The following is a 14,828-nucleotide window of genomic DNA, read 5'->3' on the forward strand; positions in this document are numbered from 1 at the left end:
AGTGACAGCATTTTTTTTTAAGTTCCCAATGAATGGCATTCTGTTTAGTTCATGTTCATCAGACAGAGTTCATGTTACAAAGTAATGTAGCAGTATTGTGCAAGTGGTTCCACTTTGCATTACCACCCCTGCTGCATCAACAGAGAGGTGTCATTCAAGTGAATGAAGTGGATGCAGTCTTCCATGCAAGGCTGATTTCATAATTTTGCTCTGTACACATCCTTAGTATGCATTAGTCAGACTGGGTTTTACTGTTTCAGGTAAAAGAAGGGTGAGGTCGGTGAAACACAAGACCTTGTAGAAGCTGTACATACCATAAATAACAAATGGCTACTATATTTACAATGAAGCCCTGCAGGTTAAGGTCACGTGGTTGTATCCTTCTGTCCACTGGAGGTTAGGTGCTTCTGAACAGGTTTTTTTTATTTCAGTTCTAATTTAAACTTAGGACTTGTTGACAGTAGAGTGGTGTTAACAGTCCAGACCTTCAAAGGAAGGATATTGGTCCGTGTCTGGTGCTTCTTCAGTGTGGGAATAGGCCGTCACCCCTTCAGTCATGTCATCACATTCCTCTGGACGAGCAGTGCGACCCACAGAGAGAGCATGTGGGCTCTGGTCGCTCTGAGCTTGCAGCTTTGTGCTCATCTTGTCTGGTGAGACCTTCCACTTGGCTGTTGTTCAGGTTTGCAGTCGTTTATTTTCATTTTACTGTGGTGAGATAGGCTGTGTCATCACCCCCTCCCCCTCCCCAGCAACCCTCATGAGACATGGTTGTCTTCCCACAGTTCAGTGATGCGTGGGAGAGATATCTGCTCACCTAGGCTCAAGCTGTAGCTAAGTTTTGACATACTCAGGTATAGCCAAATTCTCTCCCACCATCTTTGTTTAACTATCTTTATCATGTTACTGTGTGTGTCACTGCTGTAGCTCTGTCAAACGTTCTTGATGAAATAAGCAGATGCAGTAATAAGCAGTGAAAAGTATTAATTTAGTCATTAAACCCCAAAGACACAACTGGCTCATCCACCACCAGTCCAAAAGCATTGACTTGATCCAATGGTTATGGCACTCTGAATCTCACCCTCTTGATATACAGCATGAAGTTAAACTTGCTGATGGAGAGAGAAACAGCATGATTGTGTTGCTCTTGGCCTCTTCTGTGGCTGTTTTTCCTCGCTTCTTTTTTCCAATTTCTCTTCATCCTCCCGTCCCTGAGCTCCTGTTGGTGGAGCAGAGCTCTCACCATGCATCTGCTGCGTTGGACTGAGAGACTTGAGTCAAGGGAACGTGTGGGTTTGGATATCCCTTCATCTCAGAGTCCATAAGAATGACTTCTGTTTGACTTGGTGGGGTTTCAGCACAGAGCGGTGGATTCCTGCAGATTGCTGGAATTCATTTATCTGCTAGGTTGTGGTCCCTTGTTCCAAGCAGGATTTTAGTTTTTCTTCAACAGAAATTAATGAAGGCAAAGGTAAAAACACATCTTTAAAGCTGGGCCACATTTGTATAATATTCCTTTATAGTTAAGCCGACTTGCGCTCCTCTCTTTAGTGACAGTGGTATCAATTAGTGCTGTAATAATTAGTCAATTAATTGATTAGTGATCAACATAAGATTAGTAGACAATAATTTTGATAATCAGTTATTTGAGTCATTTATTAAGCAAGAGTGCCAAACAGTCACTGTCTCCAGCTTGTATGGTTCTTGTCCTTTTCTCTGTCTTATATAATTGTAACTGGAATATCTTGGGGTTTTTAGACTGTTGGTAGGACAAAACAGGAAGTTGAAGATGTTGCATTGAGCTATGGAAAAGAAAGATAAATCAATAAAGTAATTGTTAGTAGAATCCGTAGTATCAGTAGTCCCCTGTGAAACACATACAAAAAGGAGAACCAGTTCGATTGTGTAAGTTATGAATGGAGAGGGGAGCTGATTCATGTCCCCCTGTTTTTTCATCTGAATGTCTTTGGTGATTTGCAAGTTCATTAGTCACAAAACCAGAAATTCATTGCGCCATCTCCCACCCACCTATTTAACCCCCCCCCCCCCCCCCCCCCACAAACACTAAAGCCAGCTGCTTCACCCGGGGCCAAGGTGAGCCGTCACTGGTGGAATGACATGTCTGCGTGGAACGTGAGGATGCCAGTTCTTCCTCAGCTTCCCAGTGGCTCCAGTCTTTATTTAAAGAGTGATCTAATGATGCGTCTAGTTGTGTCATGTTGTTTACTGGGGACATCTCAGCCATGCTGGCACTGCTCTTAGCCTGGGTGATTTTCCAGGAGTCAGTGAAGGGGACTTTAACTGATCCTGATTACTGTGTCTGTGTGTTAACATGCAGTCAAATGGATGCTTGAGGAAGTTAGCCGATCCTGAGGGAAAGTAGTCTCGGTCCAGGTGTGATGTGAGGTGGGATGGGCCTGGTCTTGCCTCAGGAATGGTCTGAAATCACTCACTAATCCTTCACTTTGTAGGCACTCTATTGAACTAAGACACACACACATACCCATGTGCGGGTGCGTGCACACACACAGAAACATACACTCCCCCTACCCGGTCTGAGTAAACATCCTTTGAAGAATAAAGTGTCTTTTTAAAATGGATGTCCGCTGATATCAAAAGAGACTGTCTGTGTGGGAGGGAGGAGACTATTCACTGTTTAAACAGGTTGCTTGTTGTTGTCTGACACATAAGACCAACCCCTACTGCCAAGCATGATAGCAGGAGTCATCATGCTTGGCACCTGCTCTGAAAAAAACATGGATATGAGTTGAGGGTTGTCGGCATATGAATTATGTCTTGTTTAAGCATTGCATTAGTAATTGTTTCTTTTTTGTTTTTGACCTGTTGGCTTTGTTTGAGTCTATAAAGTCATTGTGTTTTCCAGTCTACGCATGCATGTGAGAGGTTAGGGATTGTCCTCAGCTGCTATAGTGTCCCATTCCTGAAAGCAGTTGACCGATGGGGAATCTCTCCACCTTGGGACAGCTTTCAGCGCCATCTTAAATGAAAGGTCCCAGGTTCCAGCACTGCCGGGGCCCAATCCACTCCTCACAGGCGGCAGAGCAGCTGACATACCTGACGAAGCCAGCATGGGCACCTAATGAAAGCAGGAGGCGCGCACACGTACACACACACATAAACAAAGTGCAACTCACACACACAATCAGCCAAATGTGGGTGGAAAGTTTATCCCTAAACATAGATGTGTAGCTGCCTGAAATAACCCCGGGTTCTCTCTGGCTTTATTCCATTCTACACTTAGGCAGTGGAATTTGACTACCATAGAAAACACAAGCACAAGTACACACACACACACACACATGTGCTCATGCTGTGAGCTTGTTTGCTCAGGTCTGTTTTACTTGGTTAAGTTGTCCTCTACAGTGACCTCTGCTCGGTAGACATACTCGTCAGCGCAGGCTAAGCTCTGCTTTACTTTATTCTGCAGACTGGCCTAACCTGTTTTGCCTGGGAGATTGTCGCTATAGACTCCTGCAACTCCCCCTCACTCTCTGTGTTATTTTCATTTCTCTTATTCACACTCTTAAGACAAATGGTAATAGACACAGATATTTGTGTTGTTGTTTATATACTGAATTGGCATATGAATCTTAATTGACAAATTTTGACATGTAAAGCATTTACAAGATGGCTAGTTGCATGTAAAAGGGTGCGTAACCCTTTCCCTTTGGCCTTTTGCTTTTTATTGGATTGTTGGCATGCAGGTTGATAGCTGCAGGAGCTTGGGGAGAAGGGGTCAGCTCAGGCGGTAAAGAGAACCATCAGCCCTGATTGGCACCAGCACATGTGGGCATTCACACCTCTGCCCCTGCCCCAGGCTTGGCCCCTGTTTAGGTTGGCCTCAACAACCCTTGCTCATGGGCAAGCCAGCCTAGCCCAGCCCATCAGAAAAAGGAGTTGTCAGCTTTAGGGGCTTTGCGCGGGGGCAGCTGCCACTAGTCAGGCAGTTATATTTAAACTTGTAAGGCAAGGGGAGGAACTATGTGGACAGCAGCTTTTACACTTGCTACTTGCTGCTCAGTGGGCCAGTGGGTAGCCCAAAGCTCTTTATCCATACAGAAGCACTGGCAGTGCCAGGGCACAAGGTGGAAGTGGGGGCTGAGGATGGGAAGGCACTAGGCTGGCCCCCTAACTAGGCTTATTAATTTTATCCCCTATACAATGCTGACCACTGTTTCCCTTTCCATTGTTCTCATTATCACTTTGTGCATTCGTGAAAGGGGCCTCACTGCCTCTGGAGCTCTGCTTAAGATAACAACAGCTCCCCAAACCCTCGGGAACCAACCAAGTGTATGTGTGTTTCTGTGGATGTAGTGGAGAGGTGCTGATGGAGAGATGAGCCTCTAAGCGACCTTGATGTGTCCTGCTGAGCTGCAAAGTCAGGGGAGAGATGGACGGCCTGGAGAGTGCTGATGATTGTGCTGTGAAGGTGTGTGTGTGTGTGTGTGCGTGTGTGTGTGTGTGTGTGGCACACACACACGTTTCTGGTGGCATTCGTAGTGGTGATATCACCCATGATTTGAGCTGACCAGCCAGCTTTTGATCAAGATTGGTAATACACCCAACCATCTCTTGTTTTCAATGTAGGCTTTCTCACAGTCAGTGCTGCACCTTAAGGGCAGACCTCTCATACCTTAGAAGTGATGTGACTTTTATGAGATCCCTGTCCCATAAAAGTCACATGAATGTCGGCCGCATCACTCTGTCAGATGGATTAACCCTGTTGCTTTCCCAGATGGTACTGTTAACACGGACAGCAGAGTTAAGAAAGAGTAATGTGACAGCATATCACGAGCTGAATTCAACCCCCCAAGAGGCGTAGAATGCTTAACAGTTTTCCAAGCCAGCACACCTGTCCCCTCCACCGGCACAAGGATTGGTATGAGTGGCTGCTGTACTTGACCTTTTAAAATGGTTCCACTCCTAGAAGTTGAAGCTGGTGTTTCTAGATTAGTAGAAATCTATCAGGATCTGAGGTGGATGTCGGAGGATCAGAAGAGTAGAAGGAGGAATACTCCCTCTGGCACAGTGGTGATTTCCTCAAATCATCCTCCCCTGCGGTTTTATTAAGATTGATGGTCCCCAGAGTTTCACTTTAGTGTCGCAGTGGTAATATAAGAGTCTTAAATACCAGTTATACACAAACTTGAAAGCATCATGAGGGCCCACATAATTTTGCATAGGTAGTAAGATGGGCCTCTGTGATGTTAAAAGCAGATGTTTGTATTGGCTCTTTCAGTGGTGTAGTTCCAGTGGCCCCTAGTCCCTTAGCCGTTTCTGCCTTGCTGGGCCTGGCTGGGGGTCTGCACTCTCTCTCCTTCTGTTGCTTTCTTTCACCGGAGCATTTGGAAAACAACATTCATATGCCGTAATTCACACAGGCTTTTAATAGGATGTGATGAGTTCATGATTGAAAGTTTCAGCGGTATTACCGGTGGAGGACAGAGCGAGTCTGAGAGGACACAGCTCTTCGTTAGATGGACAGTCAGACAGCTCGTCTTGTATCAAAGCAGTTTAGATGTACTACAAATCATTAAATTCACACATTTAAAAAAATATTTTCAGAAGAACAAAACCTGTTCTTGTGTGTGCATGTCTTGTGCTGTGTTTGTTTGTGCTGATGTGTGTCTGCCAAGGTTTTCAAGGTGCCCTTGCAGAGGAATGCAACAGAAATTTCTGTCTGAGGGCTAGCTCTGTTCTGCGTGTCACTTAAAAATCTGATTTACTGCCCTTTAGCTATCCACAACTCCCAATTTGCCGCTCTCTTTCTCAACCTCTTCTTCTCTGCCTCCCCACGTCCCAGTATGTCTCTTTGATTGTTGCAGTAGGGTGTTACACAGTGCTGAAAGTCTGAAAGAAGATGGATGGAGAGACTGAAGGAGTGTGAAAGAGAGGGAGAGTGACTGGATATGGGTTGGTTGGTCTGGGTTTCATTAGCCTGTGGTGGGGTTCCACTGTGTTGGATGAATGGATGGGACAGGATAGGGGATCACTGGCACCTTGGGGTTAAAGGTTGACTGAAAACTGTAGAGAAGTGTGGGTCTACTATTTTCTGTTTTAAGGGAAACAATGTTTAAAAACCGGGCATTCAGATATGGACAATAAAATACCATCTGTTCTTGTGTCCATTATTTATTTGTTGGGATTTTTTTTTTTACTGTTCCCCAGTAAAGGAGCAAGAGTTTGATGTGACTGATTTGATTGATTTAATCTTATAAAAAGACATAAAACATAGAAAAAAAACAATAGCTCTTATTGTGCTTATCGCAGTTTCATAAGTGTAAGGCAGCACAACAAAAGGACATGTTGTGTTTTGAATAGACATTCAACTTTCATTATTTCTTCGCTGGAAAAACCCACTCACTTGCTGTTAATATGCTGCCACCGTCGCTATCCCTGCTGCTCCCCCCACCTGCATGTATAAACCACTGCTAAATGCAACTTGTTCAGGCTCGTTCTGCTAAGGTAGCTGAAAGTGTGGGAACTACACAGTATATGTAGTTCTGTAGAACAATATTGATATATATTAGTAAATAGACACAGACAGGAACATCTTTTTTTTTTTAGCTAATAAGTTGAATTAAATACCTGACATATCAAAGTACTTTACTACATTATTGCTAAAACTGTATAAAAATCCGATTCTGCCTATTAATTTGCAACATTGTAAATGAGGCACATTGAAGAAAAGTGTAGAAAAAACATTTAATCAAGAAATAAATGCTGGAATGCATCGCTACGTATTGATGATATACTGTATGTAACATTGTAAATATATAGTATGCATTTCCTCTGTGTGTCCCCCCCCCCCCCCCACTAAGTGACCGAACCACACCAGGAGTGTATGATAGTTACCACCATGTTGTGTTTGGCTAAGAAACTTTGCATCCATTGCCATCTCAGTGTGTATCACTTTTTAACATCCAGCCCAGCTTTGGTTGCTGTATTTCCCCGTGTGTGCGCTCACAAAGGCCAAAGCATGCATGAGGGCGGGCTGTCAGAGGCCGCGGGGCACATGTTACTCGTTTAGTTTGGTTTTCATCAGCTCCACTCTGTGTTCTGTTGTTTATACTCCCCCTCTACTCTTTTCTTTGCTTTATCTCTTATCTTTTTATCTTTCCTTTGTCCCTCAGTTTCCTTGCTACTCTCTAAAACAGTCCATGTTTGTTTAGACATCATCTTTTTAATTCCAGGTTTCATGACTCTGGCTTGTCTTCTGAGTCTCATTACTTTAATGCTGGAGAAAACATTGTGGTCTAACGCTGTGTGGAAATTCCCCTTTTGATGGCAGAGCCCTAAATCAAGCAATTCTACAGTGTCCTTAAGAAGTATCATATTTCTCACTCAAACACCATGGTCAAGAGCATTAGGAACTGGAGTAGCCTGACTGAAATCTCAACTTTAAGTCACTGTGGATCTCAGGGTTTTTGTAAAACAGACTACAGTTTTCAGTTTTTGACACTGTGGGTCTTATGACTCAACAGTTTTAAGCTAACATTCAGACTCACCTGGGTTGGATGGACATTGTTTGACGTGCTTCTACAGAAAGACAATGGAAATAGTAAATGATCACAGCTGCACCACAAAGAAAACACTTCCTACTCACATACTACTCACACAGCCTACCAACTTTAAGTTTGATCATATAATTTACTTTCTCTTCTAAATGTATACATTTTGAATTGATTTGTGTTTTGGTTGTTTTCATGGATGACCAATGGCCAAAGTGTGCTTGCTTTCTGTTGTCAGGAGATACAATTGTTGCCAACTGTATGTTGTCTGCTACAAACATGCTTAGTCATTGTTCCAGTTAGGTTTCTCCACCAAACCAGCAGTGCCTAAGGAAAATGTTGTTAAATTTCCAAACCAGTCTATCAAGACTTGGTGGCTCTTAATGCTGCAGTTTGATTGACATTAAGCCTTTTTCCGTTTGTGTCATACTGATTGTGCCAAAGCTATAGTTTCCAGTGTTGTGCTAAATACTACTCGGAGACAAAGAGGATAATTGTCCTGTCCTGTGTTGATTGTTGTCTCTCTTTTGTGTTTTTTCCTTCAGCGTCAGACGGTGTCTCTGCTGCCTGTGACCAAGATAGAGGAAGTCTTGTACCACTACCATCCTCTTCAAGTAGAAACCTACGGACCCCCAGTGCCTGAATTGGAGCAGCTGGGCAGACTCGGGTACAAGCTTATTTACACACAATCATGTGCACACATCTGGTTACTTCAAGCCATACACAAACTACGTTTTTATTCAACATTGACATTAGACAACACAGCTGTCAAGTTGAATGATTGAGAAATTGCCAATAACAGGTTCTTTATTTCCTTTTAAAGTTCTTTGGAAGTTTCCTGGAAAGAACCTGGTAACTTGGTGCCAAGACAGCTATAATAAAAACAGAGACAGTTGAGTTTGGTTTGCTCTGTCAAACTCATATGTTGTTGTTAAATTTCCTTGAAGGAACTGCTCCATTTAAACCAAGTTTATATTAAGTAAAAGTTCAGCTAACCTGCAGTTTATTGACTTCACATTCTTATGGTTATACCAGCAGTTTATTAGAATGAATGAATTAAAAATATACCCACTGAAAATGGTTTTCTTTGTAATTGGTACCAAATGAATGATCTATAGGGCAGGTCAAAAAAAGTGTTAGTGATAAATTTAAATCATGGAGTTTTTGAATTCTCAACATAGCTACAGTGCATTATTAAGGTCTTGGTGTTGGGTTAGAGAGCTGCTGGAAAGTTGGTCTGCTTGGGCAGCCTGGCTCGTCTCACTTGACTCTTCTCTGATTAACTGGGAGAGTGAGAGCAAATGAGGGGGGGGAGGGCTGGGAGAAAGGGAGAGGGAGAGTAACAACCATCACCCTGCCACAAGCCGCCACAGTGCCTCTGCAGGAGCGTCCATTAACACATACAGGAAGTGCTTTCCCCGACGGCCCCTTTGGGCCAATCAATCCACGACGCCATTGGTCCAGTCCTCACTGAATGTAAGCTATCCATCAGACAGCCCAGCGCCCAGCCGTCTGCACTGCAACTGGCTGGCACTAAAGCCTGCCCACACACTGAGAGCAGCCTGCTTTTATTGGGTGACAGGAGCAAAACAGGGTCATATTCTTTTTAGGTGAGCTCATTGACTTTCAGTGCCGCTCACCCTGACAATAACCTTCATTTGGCTGAGATGTGCGGATTTGAAGATAATGTCAGCATGTTTAGGAAAAGGATTTTCTAGTGTATTCTTCTTTATTTTCAGATAAAAGGTGCTATTGACTTTTGTTGTACAATCACATTTACCTAATTACCTGGAAAAGCACCTACTTAAGGTGAAACATTTCCCTTGAAGGATTGCAGGAGGGTTTAAGCAGAATAACTGGAGTTTATTTACATTATGTATTCAGTGAAGTGCTGAGGTCCTACTTCTTTTGGCCAGGCTGATCAATATGCAGATGAAACACATCTCACAATTTTTGCCGCATACTGGAGCTCAGAGGACAGAGGAAGAGGAGTGGGGGGTGGCGGGGAGGTGGTGTCAGCAGTTCAGGGGTCCAGGAGGACTGATGCTGGAGAGGAAGGGCTCTGCCACGGAGATAAATGAGGTTCAGTTCAGGAACACCAGTCCCACTGGTGCAGGCCGCAGGCAGCGACGCAGACAAGCCCATTCAGACAAACCACAACTCCCAAGATGCAATGGGCTGTTAGGTAAAAACAAGGAATAGTGCTGACACTTATGTGCACTTGGCAGTTTGTGATTAAGCTAGAGTTTGAGGTTTTTTGCATGCAAGCTCATATGTACACAGACAATCAACTTTATGCAAACACATGTGCATACGCAGTGTCCCTTAAAGCTGCTGTACATTTTGTGTCATACACACTCACGCTCACCCCAGTTATTGCAGTCTCAGCAGTTTTGTCACAATGGAACTTGTGTGATGTGGTAAATATTCACAGGAGTGTTTGCAGAGGAGAGAAAATGCAGACAGTGGTGAGATGGTGAAAAGTGAGTCCCCTGTGTAGAGCGTGAGACTACAGCTCCAGTCCTATGACCTGTGAAGGGAGTATGCTTGAACGTGTGAAAAGATACGGATGTGCCTGAGTGTGGATGAGGTGAAAGGGCCTGTGAGGGGGCAGGTACTTATTTTAAAACATGGCTGTTTGTCTTGGTCAAGGCCCACAGTGACAGCAGCACCACTGGTGATTTGTCTTGGACACAGCCATCAAGTGAGACTGGAGACTTGAGCTCATTCACCCCCTCCCTGGTGGCCCCTGGGGCCTCTGGGTTTGGTCTCTTGCACGGGATGTCCAGTCAACACAGGACTGACTGGAGCCATGCTTTTTATTTCAACTCACTCTTTTCTTCTACGCCGCTCTCTGTCTCTCTCTGTCTCAGAGTCTGTGTCTTTTTCGCCTTGTCCCTTTGCCCCCCAAAAAACCGCAGGAGTGCTGCACAGCTGCCAGGAAAAAGAAGGGCCACACCTCTTTCACTGTCTCTCTCTCTCTCTTTCTCTCTCTCATTCTGTCAGCTGTACCTGAATAAATATGGGCTGAGCTGAGCTCTTATATTAAAGACAGCTGCCTCAATACTGGAGCAGAGTAAAGGCTGCATGTCCAGGCAACATGGGCCTCCAAAAATGCCCATTCAGCTTCCCCCTTCACACACACATACATAACCAAACGCTCCTCCCCTGATGTGCATAGGTGCATATGACTTGCCACAGAGGATGAGACCCTGACTGTGTGAGGTTTCTATAATGGCAGTATAATGCTGTCCATCTCATTGACTGGCATATACCCAGAACTATGCGTGAGCTGCAAGAATTATGAGCAGACTGTGAATGTAACGCTACGGCCCATATGCCAAATGTCCTGCCATGGCTCTTTGCTTTTATGTTGAACAGTAAAAGCCTTTAATAAACAAAATCAAAGTAGAAGTAAACACTGCTTTGCAGACACAAGCAGAAACATATGATGTTTATGTTGACATGGCCATGATATGAATCCCAACACACAGCAGCCGGAGACTGAAGCAGTAGCTATTTTAACTCCCACCTCCTCTCATCAATCCTGTGCCTGCTGATGGACGTAACCTGAATGGAAGCACTTCCATACATCAAAATACACTGCACCACTGAAGTCATGGCTGCATTATAGTTAAAATAAGTTATCACATGCTGATCACTTGAAAGAAATATTTATGTTCTATTTTTGTTTTTGTGTGTGTGTGGATGAGCATCTGGGTCTGAGTTTGTTCTCTACAAGAATACTTTTTAAGCTCTGACTGCGTAGGCGATGAAAGACTGACTGGGATTTTGGACAAGGACAAATCATATGGGGGGAAAAATGGGGGAAAGAGAAATTGGCTGCGGAGCGTTGAAAAATTCGACTCAAACCTCAAGTGCTGACAATGAAAGCCAGCCAGAATAGTTGTTTGTGTTGGCACAGGTCGCCCTGAAATTAGCCCATCTCTCTCTGACAGACGTTGCTCAATGTGCTTCGCCAAATGCCAGTGTGTATAATATTTTGAAATTTTGCCTCCTCCCCCACTCCGCATTGCTTTCTATAATTGGCGGAAAAAGTGAGGTTTTCTGTTGGGAGCGCTTGTCACGCATCCATCTCTTGTCGGTGGGGTGAAGGGGAGCAGCTGAATGAGCGGAGTGTTTAGTCTGGAGCTCCTCTCCTGGGGATGCACTTCTCTGCACAAGGAAGTAGTCCTCAGAGGACTTCATCTCACCAAAGCAGACTAGCTGAAGGGTTAAATAGTGATAGGTAGTTTGCTGTGACCTTATTTCATGAACACAGAGGACAACCAGTTGTTTTAATCCCCTAGAAACTGCCCCCACGTCTTCATTTAAAATGATGCAATATTTAATGGACACAGTGCAAACACATGGACTCACTGAAGTAATACTTAAATCACTTGTGCTCACACACATAGAGTAGCAATGTTTAACGTGTACTTAAAGGACGCCTGCTCACTGTTCTGGTTAGAAGCCAGGGGTTAATGGGTCTCTGAGTGATGCTCTCCTCCTGCCTGTGTTCTTTAGCTTTCCAAGCATCCCTTGGCGTCTGAGTGTTTATGTGAATGGTGTGTGTATCTGTTTGTTAGTTTGTTTGTTTGTTTGTGTGTTGGCTTATACTGCATGTTAAGTGCTTTGGTGGGAGGGAGATATCCAGAATAGTCAATGGTGCCATCACAGGCCTCAGTTCCTGGCAGCTGGCTTTGCTGGCCTCTCCCTGCCGGGTTGGCCTGACTCCAGGTCTCAGCTCTCCATCTTTCCAGCTCTGGCCTAGCTGGCCAAGAGCACTACCAGTGACCCTGGATTTGACTCTGGTAGTTAGCAGGACCACTAAACATGGTCCATAGAGTACTCTTGAATCCATTTCTGCCATCACTAAATTAGAGTATATGAGGTTTAAATTGCATACAAATCATTCTTTCCTTCCCTTGCTTTCCCCTCTTACTCTGTGATGAAAGTGCAAGTCAGTCATGATATACTTCTTTTTCACTCTGTATGCAGAGCACAGCCACTCAGAGGAATCTCTTGAAATTGGCATGAATAGCTTTTCCATGTATCCCAGGTTCTCTGATCCCTGCAGGGCACATATCCATCTGATGGCCCTGACGGGCCTGCAAGAGCCTCGGGGCAGGGGGGATCAGAGGTCACTGACCGCGGGGGACCTGAGGTGCAGCACTGGGATGTCAGAGTGCTGAGACAGACGGGAGCAGAGTGATGGCACCTTAGAGAGACGAGTCTTGCATTTTGGGCCTCAAATAGTCGTGCACTCTCTCACAGCTTTGATGCTGAAGTTATGAGCTGAAGACTGAGGCGCCGGTTAGCATGACCTCAGATGAACTCCCTCAAGAGCAGTGGTCTTTGATCTACTTTTACTACTATTAGATAATGTCTCAAGGCACATATTTTGCTCTCATTCAGCCAATTAAAACATTCTGTGATGTTGCCAAATAGTACCATTTATGGGAAATAGTTTATTTGGCTCTTGCATAACAATAGGGCTTACCCTCAAATACTTTGGGGTTGCCACCATAACCAAGACCTAAAGCTGAACTTGGTCTCTCAGATATCTGATATCCTCCATTCTTCCATGCTACACACTCATTGCGCGTGGCGGTGTCTTGTGTTACTAGAGCCAACATAGCCAGTAACTGTGGACTTCAGTGCAGTGCTTGTCTGTTTCTGTTTCCAAAGCTTAGATGTGAGAGCTTGACTGCAGCCATGGGGCTCACAGATTTAAAAATTTGCATAGCCAAAAGAGAGTGCAGTCAATATACAAGTGTGGAGGCTCGAGTCCAGCTATTTGACTTGCAAAATTGTCTGTGTCAACAGGATGCGCCATCTTCATTCACAGCATATAGCCACCGCCTTGCTTTGGTACTCAGCTTCTTGTACTGTAGGTGCTTTCTTTTCTCGTTACTAACTAGATCAGAAATAGAGTGGAGCGTGGCCACGGTCCTCCAGCCCCCACCCAGGCCATTATCCCGTCTGTCTCAGTAAACAGACCATTAACAGACAGAGCTGGTGGAGGCCAGATCACTATTGTTTTCCCTCCCATAGATCTGTGCAAATATTGATCTTCTCTTGAAGTATGAGTCCAAATAAGCACGCGCTGTAGTTGACAAGAGGCTTTTTACTTGTGGGTGAGTCATTTCTGACCCAAAGAGCAGGCAGAAACAGGAGGAGTCTTACAGAATGACAGAGCAGGAGGTACATTTGTCTTGTGTGTATTCTGGTCATCTGAAAGAGGTCTGCTTTTAGTGTTATTGTTTTCCTCTGTGGGCTGTGTGCCAGACAGACCAGCAGTCTCCTCCTAACATGAATCCAGGCCAGGCTAAACCAGGACAGTGAAGGAGACACCAGCAGGCAGGGAACTCCGAGGATAACAGCCTCTCTTGCCTCCAGGTTTATTTGTGTCACAGCCTAGAGGCGGCAGGGTCAACACTCAGCGAAGGGTGAGATGATGTCTCCTGACTATTTTAACACACACTGATCTGTGTAGAGGTTTGCAAAGCAGCCGCACACTGTCTGGGGTTGCAATGCTTTGATTTTGATGGTGCTCATAACTATGCATTTCACAGAAACACAAACAGACTGAGATTCTGTACCTCTTCCTCTTGCCCCTGCTCTTCACCCCTGGGGCAAAGGCCCTTTCAGTGTACAGGAGGATTAGCTGGCTCATTTTCCCCTCTTAAGAGCTAGAGAAAGAAAACAAACTCCCGTCATGTGCAGCTTGGCTGTGCGGACCTGCCATGCACACCTCATGGTAGGAGGTACTTCTCCACCATGATGTATGAATTATCGCCCTCCCCCTGCTGTACCTTTCTCTGCCTTTTTGTTTTCCTCCATCCCCCCTTATATGCACTTTTCCCATCTTTCTCCCAAATTGAAATCCTCTTTGCCTCTCCCCAGTGCTTGAGGTGCATCAGTAACTGATACCTGTGGAGGCGAATTCCCCCCTGGGAAAACTCTATTCTTCCTCTCTGTATCGGTGCTCTATTCCCAGGATGTTACATCTCACTGTCAAGGCTCCTTTGCTGGGTTTGCTTGTATGGGTGTGCCTTGTGCTAGCAGCCATTCACTGGACAGCATATGTCCTTCCATTGTTTACGGCCCCATTTGGTTAACGATGACACTGATGTCATGTCATTATCCTCCCTCTCCAGTCCAGTTTGCCCCCCTCCTGCTTCCTCTAAGCTCTCCAGGGGGCAGAGTTATCAAGTGGCAGCTCAGGAGACGAAAGAAAGATGCTCTCTATATCAAGTGACTAGCGGGGTGTGTGATGCCTCTCCAGGCCCC

General features: G+C 44.9%; 1 protein-coding gene across 1 annotated transcript in view; it reads left to right on the top strand.

Annotated features, from left to right (window-relative positions):
* mnat1 (MNAT1 component of CDK activating kinase) overlaps positions 1-14,828 on the top strand; it is a 31,447-nt gene that overhangs the window by 11,117 nt on the left and 5,502 nt on the right. The window contains exon 7 of the mRNA XM_071498099.1: positions 8,078-8,199. Within this exon, the coding sequence (XP_071354200.1) occupies positions 8,078-8,199 (122 nt within the window). The remainder of the gene's footprint in view (positions 1-8,077; positions 8,200-14,828) is intronic.

This window comes from Trachinotus anak, unplaced genomic scaffold, assembly GCF_046630095.1.
Source record: "Trachinotus anak isolate AG129_WGS33_773 ecotype Australia unplaced genomic scaffold, CSIRO_AGI_Tana_v1 ptg000015l, whole genome shotgun sequence".
NCBI lineage: Eukaryota > Metazoa > Chordata > Actinopteri > Carangiformes > Carangidae > Trachinotus > Trachinotus anak.